Consider the following 24,468-nt stretch of genomic DNA (forward strand, 5'->3'; position numbering starts at 1 on the left):
GTTGTTCTGAAGATATTCACATTTTGTACACACGCTAAATGTCACCTTACAGGAAGACTAACATGTGCTATCCTTACGCAGTTTCACACTGTGGGTGCATATTCATAATGAAGTAGATAATGAATACTGTTTTGCTTATCCAGTACCTAAAAAGTTTGTATGTGCCCTGCTCCCTCACACTAGATAAGAAAGGTTTTTGAAGTAGTCAAATGGTAAATTTGTGTATCGACAAAACACTTCTGACAACTCCGATTATTAATGGGGAGCTTACTTCCCTCCCTTCAATGCCTGTCCACACGATCATTCACATTGTCACTGATTCAAAGCAGTATCCTCCCACATATTCAAAGTTGGTTAGGAGTTAGACTTTAGATTCTTTGAGTTGCACAGGTAACAGAGGTCTGCCAAGAACAGCTTTGCTTCTGGATGTCTCTAACAGGGAGCAGTTTGGTAATATGGTAGCAAACAAGGGGATTACTCTTGAGATGCCAGGACCACAGAATCTTCTGTGAGGTCAATGCTTTAATTTGAACACTGATGTGTGTTCCTGGGTAACCGCAGGCAAGTATCTCATTGCAAAATCTGATGACTTCTTACCCTGTTAGCCTCTCCAGTGATAGGCTTATACTGAGTGTAGTCATCTTCAGTAACCAAAATATCAAAATAAAATAAAAATCCCAAGCTCAAATGTTCTAAGCATATGTGCATGCACATTGTAATAGGCATCTGGACAAGCAAACAACAAACATAATCACACAACTTGAACTGACAAATTTAATTACTACAGAATAATCATTATATAATTCCTCTTGAAATGTCAAGCCAGTCTCTGAATTTCAGTGGTGGACAGCAACAGTCTCCTAAAATCTGCAACTTTCACACCTGAATCAGATGTCTAAAGGTGAGGAGAGACGATGGAGTAAGGGACCACATAAATCCTGAGGAAATCAGGCTTCATTAGTTAGGTTACTCATAAGCAGATTGTGTGCACCATGAGAACACACCAACAGACAAGTTTATTGTATAAGAAGTCAGTTCAGTCTCCTTCACAGTATCTGCCTCCGTACAAACATGAGAAAAGTATTTTCTTTCCTTTCCCTGCTTACAGCCTGCATTTATCAGAGTTCTGCCAGTTTCACTAGTCTCTCAGCCTACAGGTACCAAATTTTCTGATTTTTTTAACTAAAAAAGACCATAAAACTCTATATGCCTTTTTTTGTCTCTAAATGAAAGTTACTTTTCTATTTGAAAGTGCAAGCAGATAAAGAAATTTTAGAACATTTTTCTGAAGAATAAAATTAGTGAAAGCATACGACAGAAGGAAATTGTCAACAACAACAATAATCAGAGTAACTACATTTTACTGCTTTGATAAACTTGAAAACACTCACAGTTTATAGAAATTTAGTCCTCCAAGGAGCCTGGAGAATAATATCTACCATGGCAACCAAGCAAGCAGTCTTCTGGCACTTTCCGAATGAACATTTAGGAGGAGATTAATTAAATACTCTGAGTGATGAAAGAGCTCTTGAGATCCATAACTGTCTCCCACAGATTACCCTTATTGTACAACTGGATATTTAGAACAGATTGCACATTATCTATATTGAACTAGAGCATTCACAGCAAGTTTATACAAAACAGATTAAGCCCACTTAGTGTCCCACTACTTTCACCCACTCCTTTCAGGGTGTTTACAAAAATGGGTATTTTATTAAATGTATCATTGGGGTTTTGCAGAATGTATTTTGAAGCTTATTTATATTTAGAAACTACTGTAAGTCTTTGTACTATACAACTTTGAAATTTCTGAAATGTGTAAAAGCATAAAAAGCTTAAAAAACCCGATAAATATAGTATATAACCAGGCAGCAGAAAGACCACCACATAAGTGAGCATTATAGTCTTTTTCATGCATTTCATGCTATTTTGAATTTACTGTGCATTCCAGTGATAACATACCCCAGTAAATAATACTGTGCCTTAACACTTACATGTATCAAACCACTTTTTCCATCATATGCAGCATCTGATGAACACCAAACAGGTCAATGAAGACACGCATCTCATGAAAATATTTTAGAAGAGTGTATTAAATATCTAGCTGCTTCACCAGAATCCAAATTACTATGGAATCTTGCCTCCCAGGATATAAAAGTAATCTGGTATTTTTGCTGAATTCCTTATAGTGCAAACAATCCTATTGTACAACATACATAACAGAGGAAACTCCTAATAAAACAAGATTTATAGTGCAAACACATTTACAAACAATTACAGCATAAAAGAGAGAGTCTTAAGAAAGCAAAAACATACATTGTCTCTGCTGACACCACTGCAAGTTCTTCTCTGCTGACTAGCAATGTCTAAGAAACAGTACTTCACTTGCCAGATCAAGCAACTAGCTTTTACTTGTTTGCAGTAACATCTGGATTGCACAGTTGTTATGGAGCATGTACACCTAAATATTAGTCTTAGCCAGTCTGACAAAAGTTACTTAAGGTTAAAGATTGTCAATTCAGTTTTGTATTTGGCAACTGAAACGAATGTAAGGTCAACTTTTCAAAAATTTCTAAAGGCAAGACAATTTGTAGTGAAAGACAGTGGAAATTAGACACTTAATCCACCACCATTTCTAACCCACTTCAGCTTTTTATTACATTATCATACATTATATCTGCAAAATCTCTACCTTCTTCACATCTCAGAATACACTAAGTAGGCAACAGAGAAACAGAAAGTAGCGAGTATAATTACAATGTTCCTGATACAAGCCTTATGTATGACTCCCACTTATTTGCAGATGAAACAGATCTGAATCTACACTGCTTGAGTATAGATTGTGCTTTACACTGTGTAGAGAGGACCTGTATACCCTGAATAACAGCATGTAAATCAAGAAATAGTGGTTAGGTTCTAAGCAAAGAAGAAAATACCTTGCCACTAACATGAAATGCAAATAAATAAAAATAAATACATATTAATAAATATAAAAAAATAAATAATTAGAAATGCAAATAAAGGTAAGTTTAGGTAAAGCAACCTCCCGCACTGAACATCATCTAACTTACCACAGACTGAGGTAGGACTTCTGGGGTGAACAACCCCCAGAACTCTATTAAAGTACAACCTGGAATAACGAGCCAGAGCACAAGGAACAAAACTGTGGTTTGACAAGTTCCCTTCAGTTCACTACTTCTCAATTTCAGCTGCACTTCACAATCATTAACAAACCTTTAGTCTCCATTTTGGTATTGCTAATTCATGCTGCATTAAGTTTGAGGTCTTTCAAAATACTGGGCATTCTAAGCACCAAACATCACTAAAAAACCCCTCTGGGCTAGATCTCTTCAGAGTGGGAGGCTCTCAGATCTAATGGAGCTGGTCTGATAACTCCAGCTGAAGACTTCCATGCTTCTTGACTCTCGCAAAAAGTAATGAAGTGAAACAGATTTGTATATTTCACCATTTAGACTCAACAGGAAAGCTACACAGGTTTTAATACCTATATTTTAGAAAATAACTGAGGCTTTCAAAACTGTTACAGTGATAGCTCTCAGAGAAGTATATCTGCTGATCGATAAACCTCCAAAATGAAGCAATCTTTTCTGCATAGAGAGAATTAAATAGGTTACAATTTCAAGTTAATATATTTCCATGGAATTAGAAACTGTAATTTAAGAAGTCTGTCCCCAAGGATTTGCAGAAGTACTTACATTATTCAGCAAATCGCTTCTCACCAACAGTACTGCCTCAAGATGATTATTTTCCAAATCTACTCTTCAGTTCACAAGTAAGCTAGACAAATCTCCAAAATGTGTTAAAATTTAAAACTGCACATTCATTAAATAAAACATGTAACTAGAGAGCAAAGAATCATTCACAAATGGGAAATCTGTCTCAACACCAAATTCCTGTCTCCATGTCATGCCTCCACTCATCCAACCCTCTCTTCCATTAAAAAAACCCACCACCATAAACATCACTCTTAAAACAATCTTTGACTTTATTATAATTTTCTTCATCTAACTGTTCATTTGCATGAAATGAACTTCTGCCTTTTAGAAGTCTGACAATCTATTCAGCACTCAGACATGGGAGCTAACTCCCACCGTTTTGTAGAAGAAATGCCATCACTGTTTCCTTGCTAGCATGCTTCTCCTCACAGAATCATCATTCTTTAATGTTGCCACACAGATATGGAAAAGCACTCTGTTGAGCATCTGTAAAGAATTTTCTGAAAAGAAATCACTTCTGCTGTATAAAGAACATTTCATAAATCCATGATCAGGCATTAACAAGCCATCACAATCATGTGTTACTTCAGGGCTAAGAGCTCTTCATTAGATCTCACTATGATTAGATCTGGCAAAATAACATTTTTTTTTACCACATCCTCCAAAATAGCCTAATTTTTGCTATCATTCTAATATTGTAGCTTAATGTAACAGAAAGTATTACATGAACTTAGCTATAAATATAACCATTTGTCTCCTATAACAGTCACAATGACAAATTGGAAATGTAACTGTAACATACTTAGAATATAGTGTTGGAAAGTAATGTATTTTGTAGGAGTGTCTTCTGTCTTTTGTAGTCTTCTTATGACTGAGTAAGGATGTATTGAGAGCTGCATTCCACATTATGAAAGTTTTGTGGTTCCAGAGATTTTGACTGAATGTAGAATTTACATTTAGAAAGATGTGCTCTGAAGCCAACCTTGTCATTTAAACACCCTGTGTGTTCTTAGGAACATGGCTGATTGTTGTCTTGGAAACAAAGACTGCTCTCTAGTGTGCTCATTTCAAGGGATTCAGTCAATCTGAAGTCAAATTTCCAATTGCTAATTTTATACTTGGTGCAGGTGCAAAGGTTCTTAAGATCAGAACAGAAACTGTATGCTTGCAATGCTCTTCTCAGACAACAGTATGCCTCTGGGGTTTTTTTTGCACTGCCCTTGGTGAACTACATCATTCTTACATAACACTGCAGGAAACTCAATTGTATACTGTCCTTCAGTGTAAGACAGTGATTATGATAATGTAGGAAACAATACAAAAAGTGAAAATAGAAAGACCTAAAGGCATAAACAAAGAAACAAGCAGATAGGAATTATTTTGGTCCTAGTGTTCTTCCAACTGATCTAAGATATGTATAAAAAGCATTGACTATCTGACAGCTCTTCCCCTCTCTCTCTCTCTTGCTATCCAGCTTTTGAGGAGATAATTTAAAAACTACTAGCAATCCTTCCTCACCCCCTGCACTCCCTAGATTACAGACACTAATGGCATCACACCAGCTACCAGCAGAAACAGATGAGGTCTCTGTTTTTTTGGATATTTTCACATATATCCCCTGCCAGTAAACATAACTTTAGTGGCACACACTACAGCCACTGTTTCACAGCAGAAGAAACCCCTGTTTTTACAAATGTTTCTCCTCAGTCCTCTATAATGCAATCCTTAGCCGAATGGATGGCAAATACGAGCTGAGGGCATTTGCTGAGGAAAAAGGGAAAGGAAATTTGTTGCGTGTTACTCATTTATTTAACAAAGCTACAACTTTGGAAAATACCTTGTGAAAAAAAAAAAAACAAAACCAAAAATTCTATCAATTGCATTGTTCTTCTTGGCTGATATCAATGCAAAAGCTAAGGTTTTTTTGCTCTTAAGAAAATTAGGTCTATTTGCCTTTTCTAGGACAGTTACAAAGTACAAAATGCCTTTTTTCTTTTTAAGACTATGTTTGCTTCTAATTATTTATGGCTTGCAGGCAACAGCATTTTTAAAATAAAATTTTTCAGAAAACTAAAAATGTAAATGACTTGAACAACAAAGATTAAAGATTTTAACCCCTAGCACACTGTTGTAATGGAGCATCCTCATTTTGCACCAGTATTATTATATTGACACTGGCAGAATACAAAAAGCATGAGTAATATTCTAAGTGCAATTCAACTAGTATTCTTCTTCAGTGCCAGCTGTAAGAAACACTGTCTTGTTCTTGTCGTTGAAGTTGGAACCTTGATTGTAAGATATCCTTGATATCTTACAATTGAATTTTGAAAGTAGCATTTAGCAGTAGCATGCCTAGAAACAGTCAGAGGATACAAGATAGTTTGACCTAAAAAAGATAAGAGGCTTTGGGCATTAAAGCAGACTCTCAAATATTTATCTTAGTGCAACACTTTTGCCCTCAAAGCTCCCCATTATGATGAACGTTTGCTGGAAAATGTTATGCACGCAATGCACGAGAACTGTAACTTTTAAATGCATCTACTCCAAGGAAAGCAGCTGCCTATATTCAACTGAAATTAAAAAAAAAACATGTGTATTGTGACTATAAAGCTGTCTTTAAGAAAATAAATAAAGGCATACAGCAGTTACAAATGAACGATGTAACTCAGCTGTTAGGCAGAAAGGAGGGGCTGCAGAAACCTGGCCGTGCATTACAGTTCTGATGCTGGGCAGAACTCCCCTAAGCAAAGTAACCTTGAAACACAGGGCATCCCAAACAGCAGAAAGATTCAACCTCTTAGTATTTCTGAGCACTTCTGTCATGAAACAAATGCTTGACACTTCACACATAGATGCCTCTGGTAAGAAAGCCAGCATTGCTCATTACAAATTGCTTACTTTAGATTTATACTTATATAAACCTATTCCTCATCAATGCAGTATTTCCTTCTTCTATAATGTTAACTAAGTTTGGAAGATGGACTTTTAAGTGTCTCAGTCCCAAGTGCTAGAAATAATCTTAGCTATTTTAAGAAACTAAACAATGTCACTTGTTATGTTTCAGTATAAACACCAACATACTTCAAACACACACAGGCCATAAGATCAACCACTGGCAACTCTTGCATAGCTCATCTAATGACAACTACAAACTTACAGTTACCAGACTTCTCAGGTTTTGGCAGATTAAATAATTTTCCATGAAAAAAGGACAGGATACTACGCTCAGCGCCTAGTATCTCTGCTATAGTGGCAAAGAACAGATTAGGTAAGTTGGTTCATGTACCATTCCTCAGTGGAAGACCAGAAACTACAGGAACCTTGCCAACTTGAATTTTTCCGAATCTGGTAATCAGTATGGCTTTCACTGTGTTAGCAAAATGTTAACTTGGCCTCCAAGAAAGAGGACTCTGCACCAACTCACATTACACCTATACACAAACAGAGTTAAAAAAGAAGTTAGCTAGAAGCCATAAAGCACATAACTTGATTATACTAATTTTCTTCAAGCAAATTTGCAAGTATCATTAATAAGCTAAAAGCAAATCAGGCCATCATGTTTTCCACAAAGCCATTGTTGTAAAACAAAATTATGGAATCTCAAATTCAGGTTTCAGAAGCCAAAAGGACCTCCATGACAGTTCAGCCGAATACCTCGTCCCATGTGTAAAAGCTAAAGACTTTCCACTAAAACCTGGTTAGAATATATTAAGATATCTGAAAATTATTAACCCATGTTCTTAGTACCAATAATAATGAGCTGTAGCACTTCTTAACGAAGGACACTGTAGACGCTAAAGCTCAAAATGGTTAAAAGGAGACAGTACATCACTATGGAATAGAAAATCACTGGAGATTATTAAATACAAAGAAACTGAATCTGGTTTAGAAAAATCAGAGCTAAAAATTACTGGAAAGTAAGAGAGTTTTAGGAAGAAGCACAGTACCTAGTTGCCATGTTTTCCTGCTCTTTCACAGACATCTTATTGTGGCTGCTATTAGAGGTGGCATGGCATACCATCTTTGATAAAAAATTGTTTTGTTCTCGATATACTCTATTTCTAATCTGGACCAACATTCACCTATTTTTACAGATACAAAATTGTGCCTCCTCTATGCAACATCTAATTTCAGCCACTAGGCCACAATTATGTTTTTAACAAGAAGTTAAAAGGTCTCCCACTATCCTTCCATGCACTAGTAAACATATACCTACACGACAAGGCATCTTTCAGCCCTTCTCTTGACAGGCTAAATAAGACTATTGTAAGACTATAAATTAGGCTCAATTTGTCTTATGAGACTCATGTCAGTAAATAATCTCCCCTATATTATGTTAACAAAGGTTACAAACTGCTGGTTCAGACTGGCACATAACTCAAGGGAATCATTTGTACCTGTATTAAAAGAACTGCTGATACTGGGACAAAACACTTATAAATGTACCTCTGGTAGGTACATATTCCTTCCCACACACATCTTTCATGTGCATTAGCCAGAAAACCTACCAAAGCTTAACTGCTGCAGACCTGCCATATTCATCTTCTGCATTGTTGGTATGGTATCACAGCTCCTTTCTGATTTCCTAATCTTTTATACCAGATTAGGAAAGACCAAAACCAAGTTCCTTTGGAAATACAAGTGCTACCAGTCCCTCCTAAGGAAGTTAGCAGGTTGCTCTGGTGGAGCATATACATGAAAGGGAGAGAAAACAATTTAAAACTTCTTTCTGACTGATACCCCACACCTGATTCTAGCTGACTTAACAAAAGGTCATGGTTCTGTTGTATGATCTGGCATGGGGAGAATATAAGACTCAGTTTTCCTTCCCCTTTACATGCTCCTTTCTCAAACACTGGAGATCCTGCCATGCTCTGTTAAGGGTTCAAAGCTTCAGCAGTCCCTTGTCATTTATCAGTTTTATTTCAGCCAAGAGGCGCCCATCACTGAACAATATATTTGCACCATGATTGTACAATAATTAGTGAAAATATTACTTTCCTCATTTAGAATATCAATGAAATACACAGAGTAAATTTTTCTGGTGCTGTCCTGCCACACATGTATATTTGATTTGGAGTTAGAGGGCCTACATCTCTACTAGTGACGAAGGTAGGTCTTTCTGTTGTTACATATACATAGAATGTTTCCACAAAGAGAAGACTCACACAGTTCAGTGTGTCTCAGAAAACAAAGAATTAGTTTTGATTATTTTAACCTTCCAAAGCAAATAGGAGGAAAACCTAAAAACCTCTCTGACAGTGTCAAACTGGAGGAAGCATTTATCTTAAAAATATGACCTTTTCTAGTCCACAAGCAGCTTTAGCTATATCAGCTAGGCCAACATGAGGGTGCTGGGCTGGATGACCTCTAACCAATCACAAACTCTAGGTCATGTTTAAATATAGTCTAGATATCAGTCTGAATATTGGTAAAGGACAGTATTATTTAAGATACTTTAGCAAAGTTCCTTATATTTTACATATTGCAAGTCTTAGAGAATGGGTGTTAACAAAGAACACATATTTGCTAATTATTTATGAACAAGTGACTGGTGAGTATTCTGATACAATACAGACCCTATGTCAGACATGACTGCTTTTCAGCTAATACAGATGATCATGTGTAGGGTTTGCAGAAGCCTTCTAACGCACTGGAGTTAAAACAAATAAAACCACCTTTGTTGGACCAAGCTGCTTCACATCCATCTGTTCACTTGGAAGGTTTTCCCCAAAACAAATTTTATTACATTCAAATTTGTGAATTATCACAAATATTGAGCAGCAGCAAGAGAGAGAAAGTGGACAAAAGTAAACTGCCAAATTCATGCAAAAATTACAAGAATGTAAATGAAACATGAATTGATAATCTGTTCTAGAAAATGAGTGGCACAAAAACCCCAAACCAAAACCCAAATGCTGACATATGTTGCTCGGCTTGTGGGACCTCAGTGACTTCTAGGGGATACTAATTTGACTAAGAGTCAATCAGTCACAGTGCCTGCCAGGCAGGTGCCCGAGTAAGACACAGGAGATGGGAGGCATTCAAAGCCTGAAACCTCCTCCAATGCAGTCTTTTTCTGTCTAGCTTTAGAAAAAGAAAGAGCATCAATTCCATGTATCCTAAACTACAACCAGATGCAAGGATGCAGAACAGTAGCTGGAGAGCCAACTCCACAAATTGTCACTGCTAGTGTGACAGGGATCCAAGCCATGCAGGATAGGGTCATCCCAGTCTGTGATGGTCAAGGGAATGATCTCTGCAATAAAAGATCCCTTATCAGACTGAATCTCAAGTTATAGTTGCAGCAGAAAGCATCCGAAAAGATGGTACTGGGAGTGAATTCAGTAGGGGATAGATGAAACTGTCTAGAGAATGTTTCCTCTCTTAACTCTGCAACACAGTCTTTAACTGTACTGAGAGATTTTGCTGTCTCTTGTGAATTAAGTGAAAATGTTCTGTACCCATGTATACACTGGTGACACTCTACAACTGGCTTATTTGTACATATCTGTAATAGTAAAAAAGCTGTGGCCTACTCATTAAAATACTTCACCTTTTAAACTTCTATGTTCAGATAACACCACAAAATGAAAAATAGGAAAAATAATACAGTACGAACATAACAAGTGCTAATTTCTGTCTTGCTTTGAAAATCACCCCTCTCAATATGTTTTCTCTTTAGAATCTTTAGACACTGGGGAAGGTACAGAATTCTCTTTAGACATAAACTCTTTAGACACTTGGGAAGGTACAGAATTAGACACAGAGTGCAAAAAGCAATGGTCTACGACGAAAGTCTGAAAAATACCTGCATAAGGACTACTCTAGCATAAAAAAACACACGTGCTACTGTCCTGGGTTCAGCAGTAGCAGTCATTTTTCTCCTTCTTAGTAGCTGGTGCAGGGCTGTGTTTTTGACTTTCAGCCTGGAAACAACATTGATAACACCAATGGTTTTAGTTGTTGCCAAGTAATGTTTACTCTGACCAAGGACTTTCTGAGCCTCATGCTCTGCCAGGGAGGAGGAGAAGCCAGGAGGAAGCAGAGACAGGACACCTGACCCAAACTAGCCAGAGGTATTCCATACCACAGCATATGATGCCCAGTATATAAACTGGGGGGCAGTTACCCACAAGGCCAGACTGCTGCTCGAACTGGGGTGCGTATTGGTCAGCAGGTTCGTGAGTGGTTGTATTCTCTTCCCTTGTTATTCCCTTTATCATTATTATTATTGGTGGTAGCAGCAGTGGTTTTGTGTTATACATTAGTTACTGGACTGTTCCCTCAGCCTGTGGGAGTTGCATTCTTTCCATTCTCCTCCCCATCCCTCCAGGAGTGGGGAGAGGAAGAACGGGGGAGAGGGAGTGAGGAGTTGCATGGTTCCGAGTTACCAGCTGCGCTTAAACCATGAGAATTCTTTGTGATGCCCAATGTGGGGCATGAAGGGTTGAGATAATGACAAATCTGAACATAGTATGCCTAAATGTATTTGTGATAAGCATTCATTGTTTCAGATTAATAGTCACTTGTCACAGTGCTGATTTATTGGTTTTCAAAGTTGTTGATATCAGAGTTTCATCATTCAGTATTTGCTGTTTTAGTGTTTATTGGCTGGGGAGCTTGGGCTAAGATTCTTGTTTCGCTGTACTTTATGGTAATGACTTGTAATATAATAGATCAGGAAATTGATCTAGGTTGCGTTCCCAGTGTGGTCATCACCTCTATACTTTGGGAGGTATACAATGGAAGTGTTTAGCAATTACAGATCTTTTTTTTCCCTCCTCAGGTAGTCAAGCTATGAAGGAGACATTCCCTTACATCCCCAGCTCCCCCACCAGACTATTTACAGCATTATTTGAGAGTTCTGAAGGTTCTGAATGGTCTTCTGAATACCCTCAAGACCTGCCTGCTGATTGTGATGGATTATCAGCATGTTAGCACACATACAAGAGTGTGTTTTACCCACCACCAATTCATCTGATCCTGAAAGATAAGCAGAGTCAAGTTTGGGTCAGTGTTAGATGACGATATAGGAGTACCAAGAGATTTTTCGCGAGTGTCCTGGGTTCAGCAGTAGCAGTCAGTTTTTCTCCTTCTTAGTAGCTGGTGCAGTGCTGTGTTTTTCACTTTCGGCCTGGGAACAGCACTGATAACAGCAATGTTTTTAGTTACTGCTCAAATGTTTAGACTGACCAAGGACTTTCTGAGCCTCATGCTCTGCCAGGGAGAAGGGGAAGCCAGGAGGAAGCAGAGACAGGACAAGTGACCCAAACTGACCAAAGAGGTATTTCATATCACAGCATGTCATGCCCAGGATGTAACACAGTTACCCGGAAGGGATAGTGCACTGCGGGGTTGGATAGGTATCAGTCAGTGCTCAGTTGGGCAGGGTGGGGTGAGTTATGGGTCGGTGGGTGGTGAGGTGTTGTATTCTCTTCACTTGTTATTTCCTTTATCATTATTATTATTATTATTGTTGGTAGCAGCAGTAGGGATTTGTGTTATACCCTAATTATTAAACTGTTATTATCTCAACCCGTGAGAGCTACATTCTTTTCATTCTCCTCCCCATCTCTCCGGGAGTTGGGGGAGGAAGGGAGGGAGTGAGTGAACGAGCTGCATGGCTGGGTTTAAACCACGGCACCGAGGCTGGACAATCATGAGTGGTAGTGTGTGTGTGGGACAGTATGGGCAAGTATCTAGGCCAGCGGGCCCCTCCAGTGCTTTGGAACTTCACCACTGAACAAGTGCAGAATCTGGAAAAACTAGTAAAACACTTAAATGAGGTGTGTTGTAGTCCTGGTCATACCAGAGAGGGAAAAATCATGGCAACGGGGCTTGGGCTACACTTACAGAGCCTTGTTCAACGCTATCCAGCACCTTCAAAGGAAAAAAGATGTCTCTGGATCTGATGGGAAAGCAACAAACAGCACAGCTACTCAAACTCCAAGTACAGCAGCTACACCAACCCCAGTGACAAGTACACCAGCGACTGAAACTCTGACTACACCAGACAACGCAGCTGCTGGCACTACTCAACCCCCAAGCACAGCGGCTACACCAACCCTGGTGGCAGACACTGCAGACACTCCAACCACAGTGATAATCACCACAGCTAAACCGAAGGACCAATTCATGCCAATATTGGTTGCCCCAGTACACTAGGGGAAAAGCATACAAGAGGCACAAAAAGCAACCTGTACAGTGAAGAAAGATTAAGAACCAATGCACTTACTACACAGGACAACATCTGAACAAGAGTTATTATATGGATCAGAGGAAAAATAAGAGGTGACTTCTTGACCCTGGACCTCAACTGAGCTACAGAATATGCAAAAAGATTTCACCCCTCGACCAGGGAAGCACATCATCACCTGGTTGTTCCAATGCTGGGACAATGGGGCCCACAGTCATGAACTATAAGGTAGGGAAGCTAAGCAGCTGGAATCACTTGCTAGGGAAAGGAGAATTGACAAAGGAATTGCAAAAGTAAAACAGTCCCTCAGCCTTTGGAGGCGGCTCTTGGCAGCTGTGAAAGAAAGGTTTCCATACAAGGACAATGTTATGAGTTGTTCAGCCAACTGGACCATGCCAGAGAAAGGCATCCAGTTTCTGAGGGAATCAGCAATTGTAGAGATGACCCATCATAGCCTGGATGCTGGGAATGCATCTGTAGATCTGGATAAGTCAAATGTACATGACCCATGTGGCTGAAATTTACACGGAGCACACCAACCATCATATGCCCACTCACTGGCATCAATAACTTGGCATGATGTAGTACCATCAACAGTGGATTAAGTGATTTGAGAGTTAGAAGACAATCTCACCCCTTCCATCAATTGAGAGATGATCTATCTGATCTACGCAGCTTCCCACATGTACCAGCCCACGTCTCAACTATTAACAAAAGGTATCCTACTGCTCCAGAGAGGAGATACAGGAGGTACGCACCACATGCCACCTATGGTTTTACCTGTAGGATCATGAAGAAGACATGACGAAGTGGGATGGAAAACCTACTTCAGTTCTGGAGGAACAGGTGCATGAATCGAAGAGGAGAACAAAGATCAAGGCTGATCATCCCATGACAGCTGTGGCTTCAGTCTCTGGTGAGCAGGCTCCCAGATGGAATGGAAGAGCTGATTTTACTTCACCTCCTGTGACAAAGAAGACTAATTCTTTTCTACAAAATGTAAGTGACCAGCATTGGGATCACTATTAGAGGGGCCCTGCCTCCATCCAGGAGGAGATAAGAGACAATCGGATTTACTGGACTGTGTGGATCATCAGTCCCACCGAAGTATAAGGCACAGTGCACCCTGATGCCATTAAGTTATCAAGGGGTGGAACCCATTTATATTTCTGGAGTGACAGGAGGATCCCAAGAGTTGACTGTGCTGGAGGCTGAAACCAGCAAAAGCACCCCACTGTGACAGGTCCAAAGGCTCCATGTATCCAGTATAAATATGGGAAGGCCTGGCAGATTGACTATATCACACTCCCACCAACCCATCAAGGCAAGCACCATGTGTTTACCATGGTGGAAGCAACCACCGGATGGCTGGAAACATGCGCTGTGCCCCATGCCACTGCCCAGAACACTATCCTGGGCCTTGAGAAACAAATCTTGTAGCAACATGGCACCCCACAGAGAACTGAGTCAGACAATGGGACTCATTTTCGGAACAACCTTATAGACACTTGGGCCAAAGAGCATGGCATTGAGTGAATATATCACACCCCCTACCTTGCACCAGCCTCTGGGAAAACTGAATGGGACAATGGGCTCTTAAAAACTACACTGAGAGCAGTGGGTGGTGGGGCTTTCAAACATTAGGATACAAGCTTACCAAAAGCCACCTAGTTAGTCAACACCAGAGGATCTGCCAACAGGGCTGGCCCAGCCAAATCAGAACTTTTACATATTGCAGAGGGGAACAAAGTTCCTGTGATGCACATAAAGAATTTGCTGGGTATCCTGGTTTGAGCAGTAGCAGTCATTTTTTCTCCTTCTTGGTAGCTGGTGCAGTGCTGTGTTTTGACTTTCAGCCTGGGAATGGCTGCTGATATGTTTTGAGTTACTGCTCAAATGTTTGGTTTTGTCCAAGGCCTTTTCTGAGCCTCATGCTCTGCCAGGGAGGGGGGGAGGCCGGAAGGAAGGAGAGACAGGACACCTGAACCAGGCTAGCCAAAGAGGTATTCCATACCATAGCACGTCATGGCTGGGATGTAACCGAGAGAAACCCGGAAGGGCTGGAGCTCTGGGGAATGGAGGAGGTATCTGTCAGTGCTCGGTCAGGCAGGGTGGGGTGAGTTATGGGTCGGTGGCTGGTGAGGTGTTGTATTCTCTTCACTTGTTATTGGCTTTATCATTATTGTTTGTAGTAGTAGTAGCAGGAGTGATTTGTGTTATACCTTAGCTATTAAACTGTGCTTATCTCAACCCATGGGCACTACATTCTTTGGGTTCTCCTTCCTAACTCTCCGGGAGTTGGAGGAGGAGGGGGGGAGTGAATGAGCTGTGTGTGGACTTGGTTTAAACCACGACACTGGGAAAGCCAGTCTGGCTTATTCCTGCTTCAGGTAAAGACAAACCCACTCATTGGATTGCTTTTGCTCAGGGATGCAGATACACTTCGTGGATAATGTGGGAATATGGCTAAGTCCAATGTGTAACTCAAGGGGATTTCATTTTAGGGGAAAACAGTCAATGAACTCAGTTACATGCTATTGTCTGCTATATAGCGCTTTCACAGCCCACCAAATAGATGTCTTCAGGTCATCCGCAAATGGCCCTGATTTCTCTCTGATCATCATCCCAGCAAAGAATGAACTTTGATGAAACCAGATGAGCTCTGAAAGAACGAGTTCCGTGGTGTCATCAGCAGGTAACAATCTAACATTGCACATTGTCTCTCCTGTTCTGAAAGACTGTTAAAAGAGATCATAGAATAGCTAGGGTTGGAAAGGACCTTAAGATCATCTAGTTCCAACCCCCCTGCCATGGGCAGGGACACCTCACACTAAACCATATCACCCAAGGCTTCATCCAACCTGGTCTTGAACACTGCCAGGGATGGAGCATCCACAACCTCCCTGGGCAACCCATTCCAGTACCTCACCACCCTAACAGTAAAGAATTTCTTCCTTATACCCAGTCTAAACCTCTGCTGTTTAAATTTCAACCCGTTACCCATTGTCCTGTCACTACAGTCCCTAATGGATAGTCCCTCACCAGCATCCCTGTAGGCCCCCTTTAGATACTGGAAGGCTGCTATGAGGTCTAACAGCTCCATGTCCTTTTTATGTTGAGGACGCCAGAACTGCACACAATACTCCAAGTGAGGTCTCACGAGAGCAGAGTAGAGGGGCAGGATCACCTCCTTTGACCTGCTGGTCATGCTTATTTTGATGCAGCCCAGAATACAGTTGGCTTTCTGGGCTGTAAGCACACACTGCTGGCTCATGTTCATTCTCTCATTGACTAATATCCCCAAGTCCTTCTCTGCAGGACTACCATGAATTTCCTTTTTGCCCAACCTGTAGCTGTGCCTGAGATTGCACTGACCCAGGTGTAGGACCTTGCACTTGGCATGGTTAAACTTCATGAGGTTGGCATCAGCCCACCTCACAAGTGTGTCAAGGTCCCTCTGGATGGCATTCCTTTCCTCTAGCGTATCAACAGAACCACACAGCTTGGTGTCATTGGCAAACTTGCTGAGGGCGCACTCAATTCCATTGTCCATGTCACCGACAAAGATGTTAAACAAGACTGGTCCCAACACTGATCCCTGAGGGACACCACTCGTTACTGTTCTTCAGTCAGACATTGAACCACTGACCACAACTCTTTGCGTGCGGCCATCCAGCCAGTTCTTTATCCACCGAGTGGTCCACCTATCAAATTGATGACACTCCAATTTAGAGACAAGAATGTCATGTGGGACAGTGTTGAATGCTTTGCACAAGTCCAGGTAGATGACATCAACTGCTTCACCCCTGTCCATTGTTTCCGTAGCCCCGTCATAGAAGGCCACCAAAATAGTCAGGCAGGATTTCCCCTCAGTGAAGCCATGCTGGTTCCCATTTCACAAGATAATCACACAGGATGTTAAGAACCAACAACTCTTGCTCTCCCAGTGTTAAATAGTTTTTTTAAAAAAAAAAAAAAGATGCTGTTCTCTTCCTTCCCCCACCAAAAAAGGGAAATGTCTAAGGCTCACTGACAGTTCAAGCAGCTATGGTGGCCCATCATACCCAGAATCATATTCCACGACGCACATCAATGTTAGTATATAGAAAAATCTCTGCAAGAACATCATCTTGACGAGGTACAAGGAGCAATCATGAATGTCACCCAGTGCAGAAGACCCTTAAGTTAGCAGTATCTCTTTGCTTTGACTGAGCTACAGAAAGCTGTTCTCATAGAAGCTAAGCACTCTAACAGGACAGAGGCCGGATGGGCCAGCACTCTCAAACTTAGTGAACTCCTTCTGGAAAGGATGTGATCAGTGGTAGTGGGTAGTACACATGGGGAAATGGCGAAGTATAGCCACTGCAGTCAGAAAACAGAAAACTTCAAAATTGTTAGAGCTGCGGCCGTGCAGTGAATTGCAATGTTAAAGCACTGAAATTACTTGAAGTGGAACTTTTACATGCCAGGATACCTGCAGAAAGAGGAAGAGTTTAAACTTTCCACACGACTACACCTGGACAAACAGACATTGGCCTCCTTCTGTCCCTGTCTTGCCATGCCATGCCTTTCTTAAAGCTGAGCAACATACTATCATGTTTTGAAGAAGCTTTTAATCAATGAAGATGATGCACAGATCAGTCTTCATTTCTTGTGTTTTACAGAGAGGGAACTGAGACACATAAGATCTGTTTTCAGGAAATGGATGACATTGCTAGAGAAATCCTTGTGAATGCTACACCTATCTTTGCTTTGGAAAATTTCTTATTCTGCTGGAAACCATTATGAAGGAGCACTACTGACTTAGAAACACTCAGATCTCATACTAAAGCAATTGAAGCAACTGTTTTTGGATATTCAGACTATACCACAGCCACCAAGCAATTGTATGTAGATGGTACAACCACCATGAGAGATACTGTATGAAAGATCAAAAGGTCTTTTTCCACTTGTCCCAGACTGATTGACTACGTTGCTTTATCTTACTTTTAAGATGTCAGAGAGGATAAAGGAGGAATATTTTCATGGCTGATGTTCAATAGGCTTGACTTTTTTTATTACTGGCAGTTTAGAAAGGATGATAACTGTGAATCCGTTGCTGGGCCCTTAGTCAATGAGCATATTATTTCTCTGGAGTCTTCTTCTGGTGGAACACAAGCATTTTTACAACAGAGCTAATACTGATGCTGTCTAGGTGTTGCACTTTGTGAAAAGGTAAGTCATTCCCCACTGTTTAAAATCTTATTTTTCCTTGAAAAATGGCTACTAGTTATGCGTCACACTGGAGTTGATACTCTCTGTATTTCATGCACAGAAAATAACTGCATGAAGAATTATTTTCTCCCTATTTGTCTCTCATTTGCTTTCCCTGGGTCTAGTTTCAGAGCCAAAAAAAAAAAAAAGGGCATGAATTTGTTGAAGGTAATACTGGGAAGATATCTTAATAACTGAAAACATGACTGTAATCTATTCCAGAAAATGCAAGTTGTGCTACTTAATCTGTGGTTGCCTTGTGTTTCTGGAACTTAGACCTTTTACAAGCATAGACTGCTGACCCATCTCCAGCCACAAGGGCCTTTTGTCTATTCATTAAGCTTTGATCTGTCCAGAAGCTAAAATGTTTATCAGTGTAGCTTTCACTGTCACTGCCCCAAAAATGCTAGACAGTGTTCTCACATTACCTTCCCTGCATTAGCCCTTGCCCATGCCTATGGTAATTCCTGAACCACTGAAAAATTAACTGTTTCCTTGCTGCTTTCAGGCACATTTCTGCTTGGCCTCTCTTCCTTAAAATAAGAACTAGACCAAAGGGCAAGGCATGCTTCTGCACTTGCAAGAAACAGATGCAACACAGGAGAGTACTGCAAAGAAACAAGGGGAGTCTTCGGTAATTCACCCCACTTTTTAGCTAGCTACTTTCCCAGAAGGATCATGATGTTAACCAGAAAAGGGTCCATCACCCTAGTAGCAGACAGTACCAACTTCTAGTTGCCCAAGCATCCAGGTGGCCAAGAACTGACAACGCTTTAATGAGTGTGAATGGAATTACTCCTGTTCTTCTTTCAAAAATCCTGATCCATATTCTCTTTAGCCCTCTTACAGAGTTAACATTCATTTACTTCCTGCTCCCCTTCCCCCAGATAGTCTACCCAGCCTCCTCTAACCCTGAAAGACATCAAGGGAAATGTGAAGCAAAGTCTACAGATGTCGCATATTCCCCAATTTGCATTCAGAAACATTAAAGCATTTTGTCTGGAGTTATGTCAACAAACATTTATTATGATACTTTGAATGTATTTTAACAAAGTGTTTTCAAAATAGATTGAATTATTACAACTCATTCAACAGTCCACACCCTTTCAACAAACTATGTAAAGAAATTATTCAAAGAAACATTTCAGAACTTCCTAAAAACTTTTCCTAAAGTTTGAGAACTTCAAGACTGACATGCCAATATAAATTTATTTTTTTATTATTATGGCATTTTCCACTATATTGGAAGTTTTAACAACCTCTAATGGTGACTGTTCATATCTATTAGGGAGCTGAGACATTGCATTTCCTAAAATCCCTTTTGAATAAACGCTAACACAGTTTTCAAATGGATTGAACACAGAATAGTTACAGTCCCACTGCACCAGGTCAAAAAGCAATTAGTTTAGCATTAATGAAAATGTAAAGGTGCTCACACTGTCTAAAGTTAAGGATCTCAAGCATAATCAATACATCTGTGTATGAGGAGATTTTCTGCCCCTGCACTATATAAGGAGCATAATAATCTATTTTGGCATCTTGGAGGTTGACACATCCCAAGACAACAATACTCTAAAAGCTCATACGGTAAACACAATGGCATACCTGTCTGGATAGCATCAAGAGAGGAATGCAATGCATACTTGCACAAAGGTATATAAATCAGTTTCTCCATAATATGATCTCTCAACATATTTGCCTCAGACTTTTATGACTGTTTTTTAACAGTTGCTTTGGGGGATTTTGTTGCTGTTTTCTGCTTGAAAGCAAGATATACAATATAAATTACCATGATTCTCAGTAACAAGAACTAGAAAACGTGCTTCTAAAACAAATGCTTAAGTCTTTTTACAGTCAATGTATTAATTTTAAATGCTGATCTTCACTCAAAAAACCAAGGCACCAGAAAAAAAAGCCCAATTCTCTACACATCTATGGGATACATAGCACCATATCAACCAGAGGAAATCTAAAAAAAATGACAGTAGACACTTGTGTATGAAGTACCTACCAAGGCACCTGAAAACCAGACGTGTTCTTCCTGGATCCTGTAGGAAGCCTGGAAGTATTAGGGAAGAACTGCTATACTTCTGGTTCTTACTAAAATTCAGACTAACTTTTCACCACTGAATTAATAAAACAACCCTGAAAACTGGGAACCAGGTACATACGACTGTAGGGGACACACAGGTGCAAGAATAGGAGATAAAGTGCTAACTGCTGACATGCACACTCATATTGAAAGATTCCATATATATTTCAGTTCGCACATTATAACCAAAGGTGACTATATTCACTTGACCTTAAGGTTCCAGTGGATGACCTAGCTCTGCCTGTCTACAAACTGAAAAGAATTAACAACTGAAATAGAAATGTAATCCTGTCTCTTTTAATTTTATCTAAAAAATAAATGAGATCCACAACCAGCTCCTGGTAACTCCACATCAACATCTAGAGAAAGGCAAAACAAAACTATGAGGCATTAGATTCAACTGTAATTTGGGTTTTGTTATGGCTGATTGCGACAGACAGTACTGACTTCACTAGTGATGCCCTAGTGTCTCACACAGAACTGGGGGTTTTTAACTATAAAAGGCAGTGTATTGTTTACAGGCTCAGTTTGTCCAAAATGAACAGCTCATTTTCTCACATGTAGCTACGGTAGATGTTTTATAAAGTAACCTCCCAGCCTACATAAAAATCGGTATAGAGGAGTTCACACATCTGCATGTGGAGCACACAGAGAGTATGTTCACATAAAACCATGACTTACAATGTAAAAATATCTGAGCTAACGATAGGTGCACCAGTCAGTGCTGGTTTTGGATGTTTTTTTCTGATGTCTAAGCTACCTTAGAAATCCTATCTAGCATGGTACAGTCAGAAACTCCTAAAGAACGCTGCCATAGCAAAACCTGCTCTGTGAATTTGTCTCCTACTGAAGCTAATTCCATATGATTCTTCATCTCTTATGATCTCTACCACTTTCTATGGAATCATTTGTCCAAACAAATTTTCAGTAGAAAAATCTAGTTCCTTATTTTACTACATAGCTTTGGAATGCTTATTAAGTATACTGTAAAATATACCTTACTTATGCAATAAAATGAGACAATTGTATATGGAAAGTAAAATAAGGCAACATTACTATGCCCTCATACACACTTAGTTCCCAACACTATTATTTCAAACATGTTCAGCCTGTTTACAGTTTCTACCTATATTAGAGCCAAGTTAACTGTTTATTTGTGATGACATTTCAGTAATGAAGGAAATCCAACAGACACCTCCAGGGGATGAAAGGATGTCCTTTAGATGTGACAGTATAAACAAAGTATGTTTGCACACACAAGGACAAAAGACATTACAAGTTGCTGCATTACTAGCTATACCAAGACTTTCATGCTGTCTGAAAAGGAAGACCATTTTTCTGGCTTTGGTTCACATAAACTGGTGGGTTGAAAGGACAAGTGAATCTGTTAAAACTTACAGCTCTCCACTCCACTTCTTAAGCAGTGATGGGTTAACAGAAAATGAAGCAGTACCTGAAATGCTACAGTTTACAACCCAATGTGTACAAGTAAACCAGCATTGTTTTCTATTTATTTAATACCCTATGCTGTACACTGCTACCAATGACTCACCACCCCAGCTCTGCCACTGGAAACTGTGAGGCAGAGGTGGAACAGCTTTAGTTAGCTAATCTTAATACAGTGTAACAGGAATTTCAAAATCCTGGGATTTACCTATTTATCCACCTAAATCCAACACAGAATCCCCCTAGGTTGTCTTTCCTCCAGGCCACCAAAGCTTTTCATAGTTCTATATGTCAGTTGCTCTTACCTGTCGTTTGAGAGCCTCTAGAGATTCAAATTCCAATTTAGCTAGTTTTATCTGGATATCTCTTGGTTTATCCTGAATTACAAATGTGATGGTAAACTTTATTGCCAATAGCAAGTGCTGGAAAAAAAGTAAAAAGAAAAATATTGTTCTGTACAGTTTTAAGCATTGAGAGAACAGCATAATAGTCTTTCCAAATTTTAGTAGTAGAGGTATAAACAATTATTTCTTATGGCATGTACAACATAGCATACTATAATCATATGAAACCTCAGCTACTCCATGGTTTGGCTTATTTTTACAGTAATTCTATTTTTACTATGTACTATACATTTCTAATTTTATTTGTGATTCCAGATAAAATAATAGCTTTTAGAACATTTTACTTGTGCATAGAAGTGGAATTATGGCACCAAGCACATACAGTTTCATAGTAAAATAGTTTCCCAGTAAAATATATGTATGTGTATGTATATATATATATATATACACATGTAACACATGCATGTAATCAGATGCAATTATAACAACATAGGCACGCATACACATGCATACACACGTATACATTTGGAATGATACAAATGAAATAAGCACATTGTAAAAAATATGAACAAACACAGAATTTCTGCATTAGAGAAGTTACTGAAACCTAAAAGCTCCCCTAAGAAAGCCTCAGAAGAGGACAAAATAAAATACTATCTTTAAAGAAGTGGCACACTCATGAACAGAAACCTTCCAGGAAAGAGAGAAACAGTGCATGTGTAAGATGCAAAATTAGTCATAATTTATTACAAAAGATTAAAATTTTATATAAAACAAACATGAAGTTCTGTTGAGCCAAGTCACTGATCAGTTTTTAAATTTCACTTACACATTCCCCTCATCTCACCAAAACTAAGTGCCAAACTGACAGCTCACTGGTTTTATTTCTTTGTTTATATCAACTCTAACCATTATCTAAACAGGAGTCGTTAAACCTTATTCTATCAAGGTCTAAGCTATCAGTATGCTGCATGTCTGCAGGCAGAACTTGCTCCTAGATGAGAAAACCCTGACCAATACAAGGCAACATTTAAATATATATGGCTAACTTCAAGAACGTGTTTAAATTCTACTGACACAACAATACTCATAGACATGCTTCAACTTAGATTGCATGTCCAAGCTAATCCAAATGTTCCTGATTTTTTAATAAAATGAAATGGATCAGTGCTCCTTTCTGAAATATATTTTGCTGGACTAAATGATCTTGATGCGCTTGGGCACATGAGTAACAATATAAAAGACCAAAATCCCTGAGCTTTGGGAATTCTGTGAGCAAGCAGGTAGCAAAAAACCTACAAACTTCACATGAGTGCTAATGAAATTCTAAATAAGCCCATTTCAATACATAAAAGTTACAGTAAGAAATCAGATAACAGTAATAAGAAAGGAACAATAACAAAGAACCCTACAGGTAACCATTTTTAAACATGTATTACAGAAAAATGGTTAGTAGGTCTAGGAAACCAATTGTTAGTGCAATGAATAACACTTTATTTGAAAAGGTCAAAGAAAGGCTGAAAGTTAATGCAACGCTAATACACCATCCATGAAAACCTGAACACAGATTAAGAGGTTTATGATACAAATAGCATACGGGTCATATCACATCACTAAAAATTATTTCAACAGTAAAACATTCTCCCACTTACACAAATATTTTTCCCCACTCAATTCAAGTTTCTGCTACTAAGGAACTTTTCTGGCAAAAAAAAAAAAATTATAGCAAACACTGTTCGTTTATGCTAGAAATAGGTAACAAGCATCAGCTGAGTTATTAACTTCCCCAAAATATTTTAAAGTAGTTCCAAATCCAAACAATTTTTAAGAAAATAAAGTAAAATAATTTAAGGGAAACATACATAATATTATGGAGAAAAGAGACTGACTAGGTTTTTCTCATTTTTTATAGGAGTGAGGAAGGAACAGAAGAGACATCTAGGGCAACCAGAAATAAACCAAACAAAAATGTTGCAGTTAATCCTAGGAAACACTGGTTTTCTAAAATAGATTTAGAAGGGCAGTTTTCATGTTAACACCACTCATAGCCCGTAAACACAAAGATACAGCCTTAAACACAATGGCAGAACCTCCAATTCAAAAAGCCTTAAAGCCGGACAGGACTTGAAAGTTCACAGTACAGATGGGGAGCCACTGCTTTTGCTTGCCCTACTGTTATGTTCTTACACAGGCACCCACTATGGAGCACTGTAAAAATAAATGACTGGGTTAGGCAGACCTTGGGTTTGTCTCTCAGAATTACTTTTAATATTCTTTTCCATCCCATCAAAACACAGCTTTATCGGTCATAAAGTGCTCAGAACTGTATGGGATGTCACTGTGTACAAACACACTGTGACCCAAAACCACACTGAACTTGACAGACTGCAAATTCAG

The 24,468-nt window shown here is 39.3% G+C and overlaps 1 protein-coding gene across 9 annotated transcripts in view; it reads right to left on the reverse strand.

The window, feature by feature from the left end:
• The window catches only part of ANO10 (anoctamin 10), a 139,771-nt gene that overhangs the window by 16,693 nt on the left and 98,610 nt on the right, over nucleotides 1-24,468 (reverse strand). For 6 of the 9 annotated variants that reach the window (XM_031052508.2, XM_031052507.2, XM_031052503.2 and 3 more), the window contains exons 12-13: nucleotides 22,033-22,149; nucleotides 19,292-20,248 (exon numbers count right to left, since the gene is read on the reverse strand). The exons of 1 other annotated variant lie outside the window; for it this stretch is intronic. In XM_031052508.2, the coding sequence (XP_030908368.1) occupies nucleotides 20,159-20,248; nucleotides 22,033-22,149 (207 nt within the window). In that variant the 3' untranslated portion in view covers nucleotides 19,292-20,158. Of the gene's footprint in view, nucleotides 1-19,291; nucleotides 20,249-22,032; nucleotides 22,150-24,468 lie in introns of those variants that run through there. 2 more of the 9 variants (XR_004081104.1, XM_005152855.3) reach the window with 1 other exon arrangement.

This window comes from Melopsittacus undulatus, chromosome 1 (genome assembly GCF_012275295.1).
Source record: "Melopsittacus undulatus isolate bMelUnd1 chromosome 1, bMelUnd1.mat.Z, whole genome shotgun sequence".
Lineage (NCBI taxonomy): Eukaryota > Metazoa > Chordata > Aves > Psittaciformes > Psittaculidae > Melopsittacus > Melopsittacus undulatus.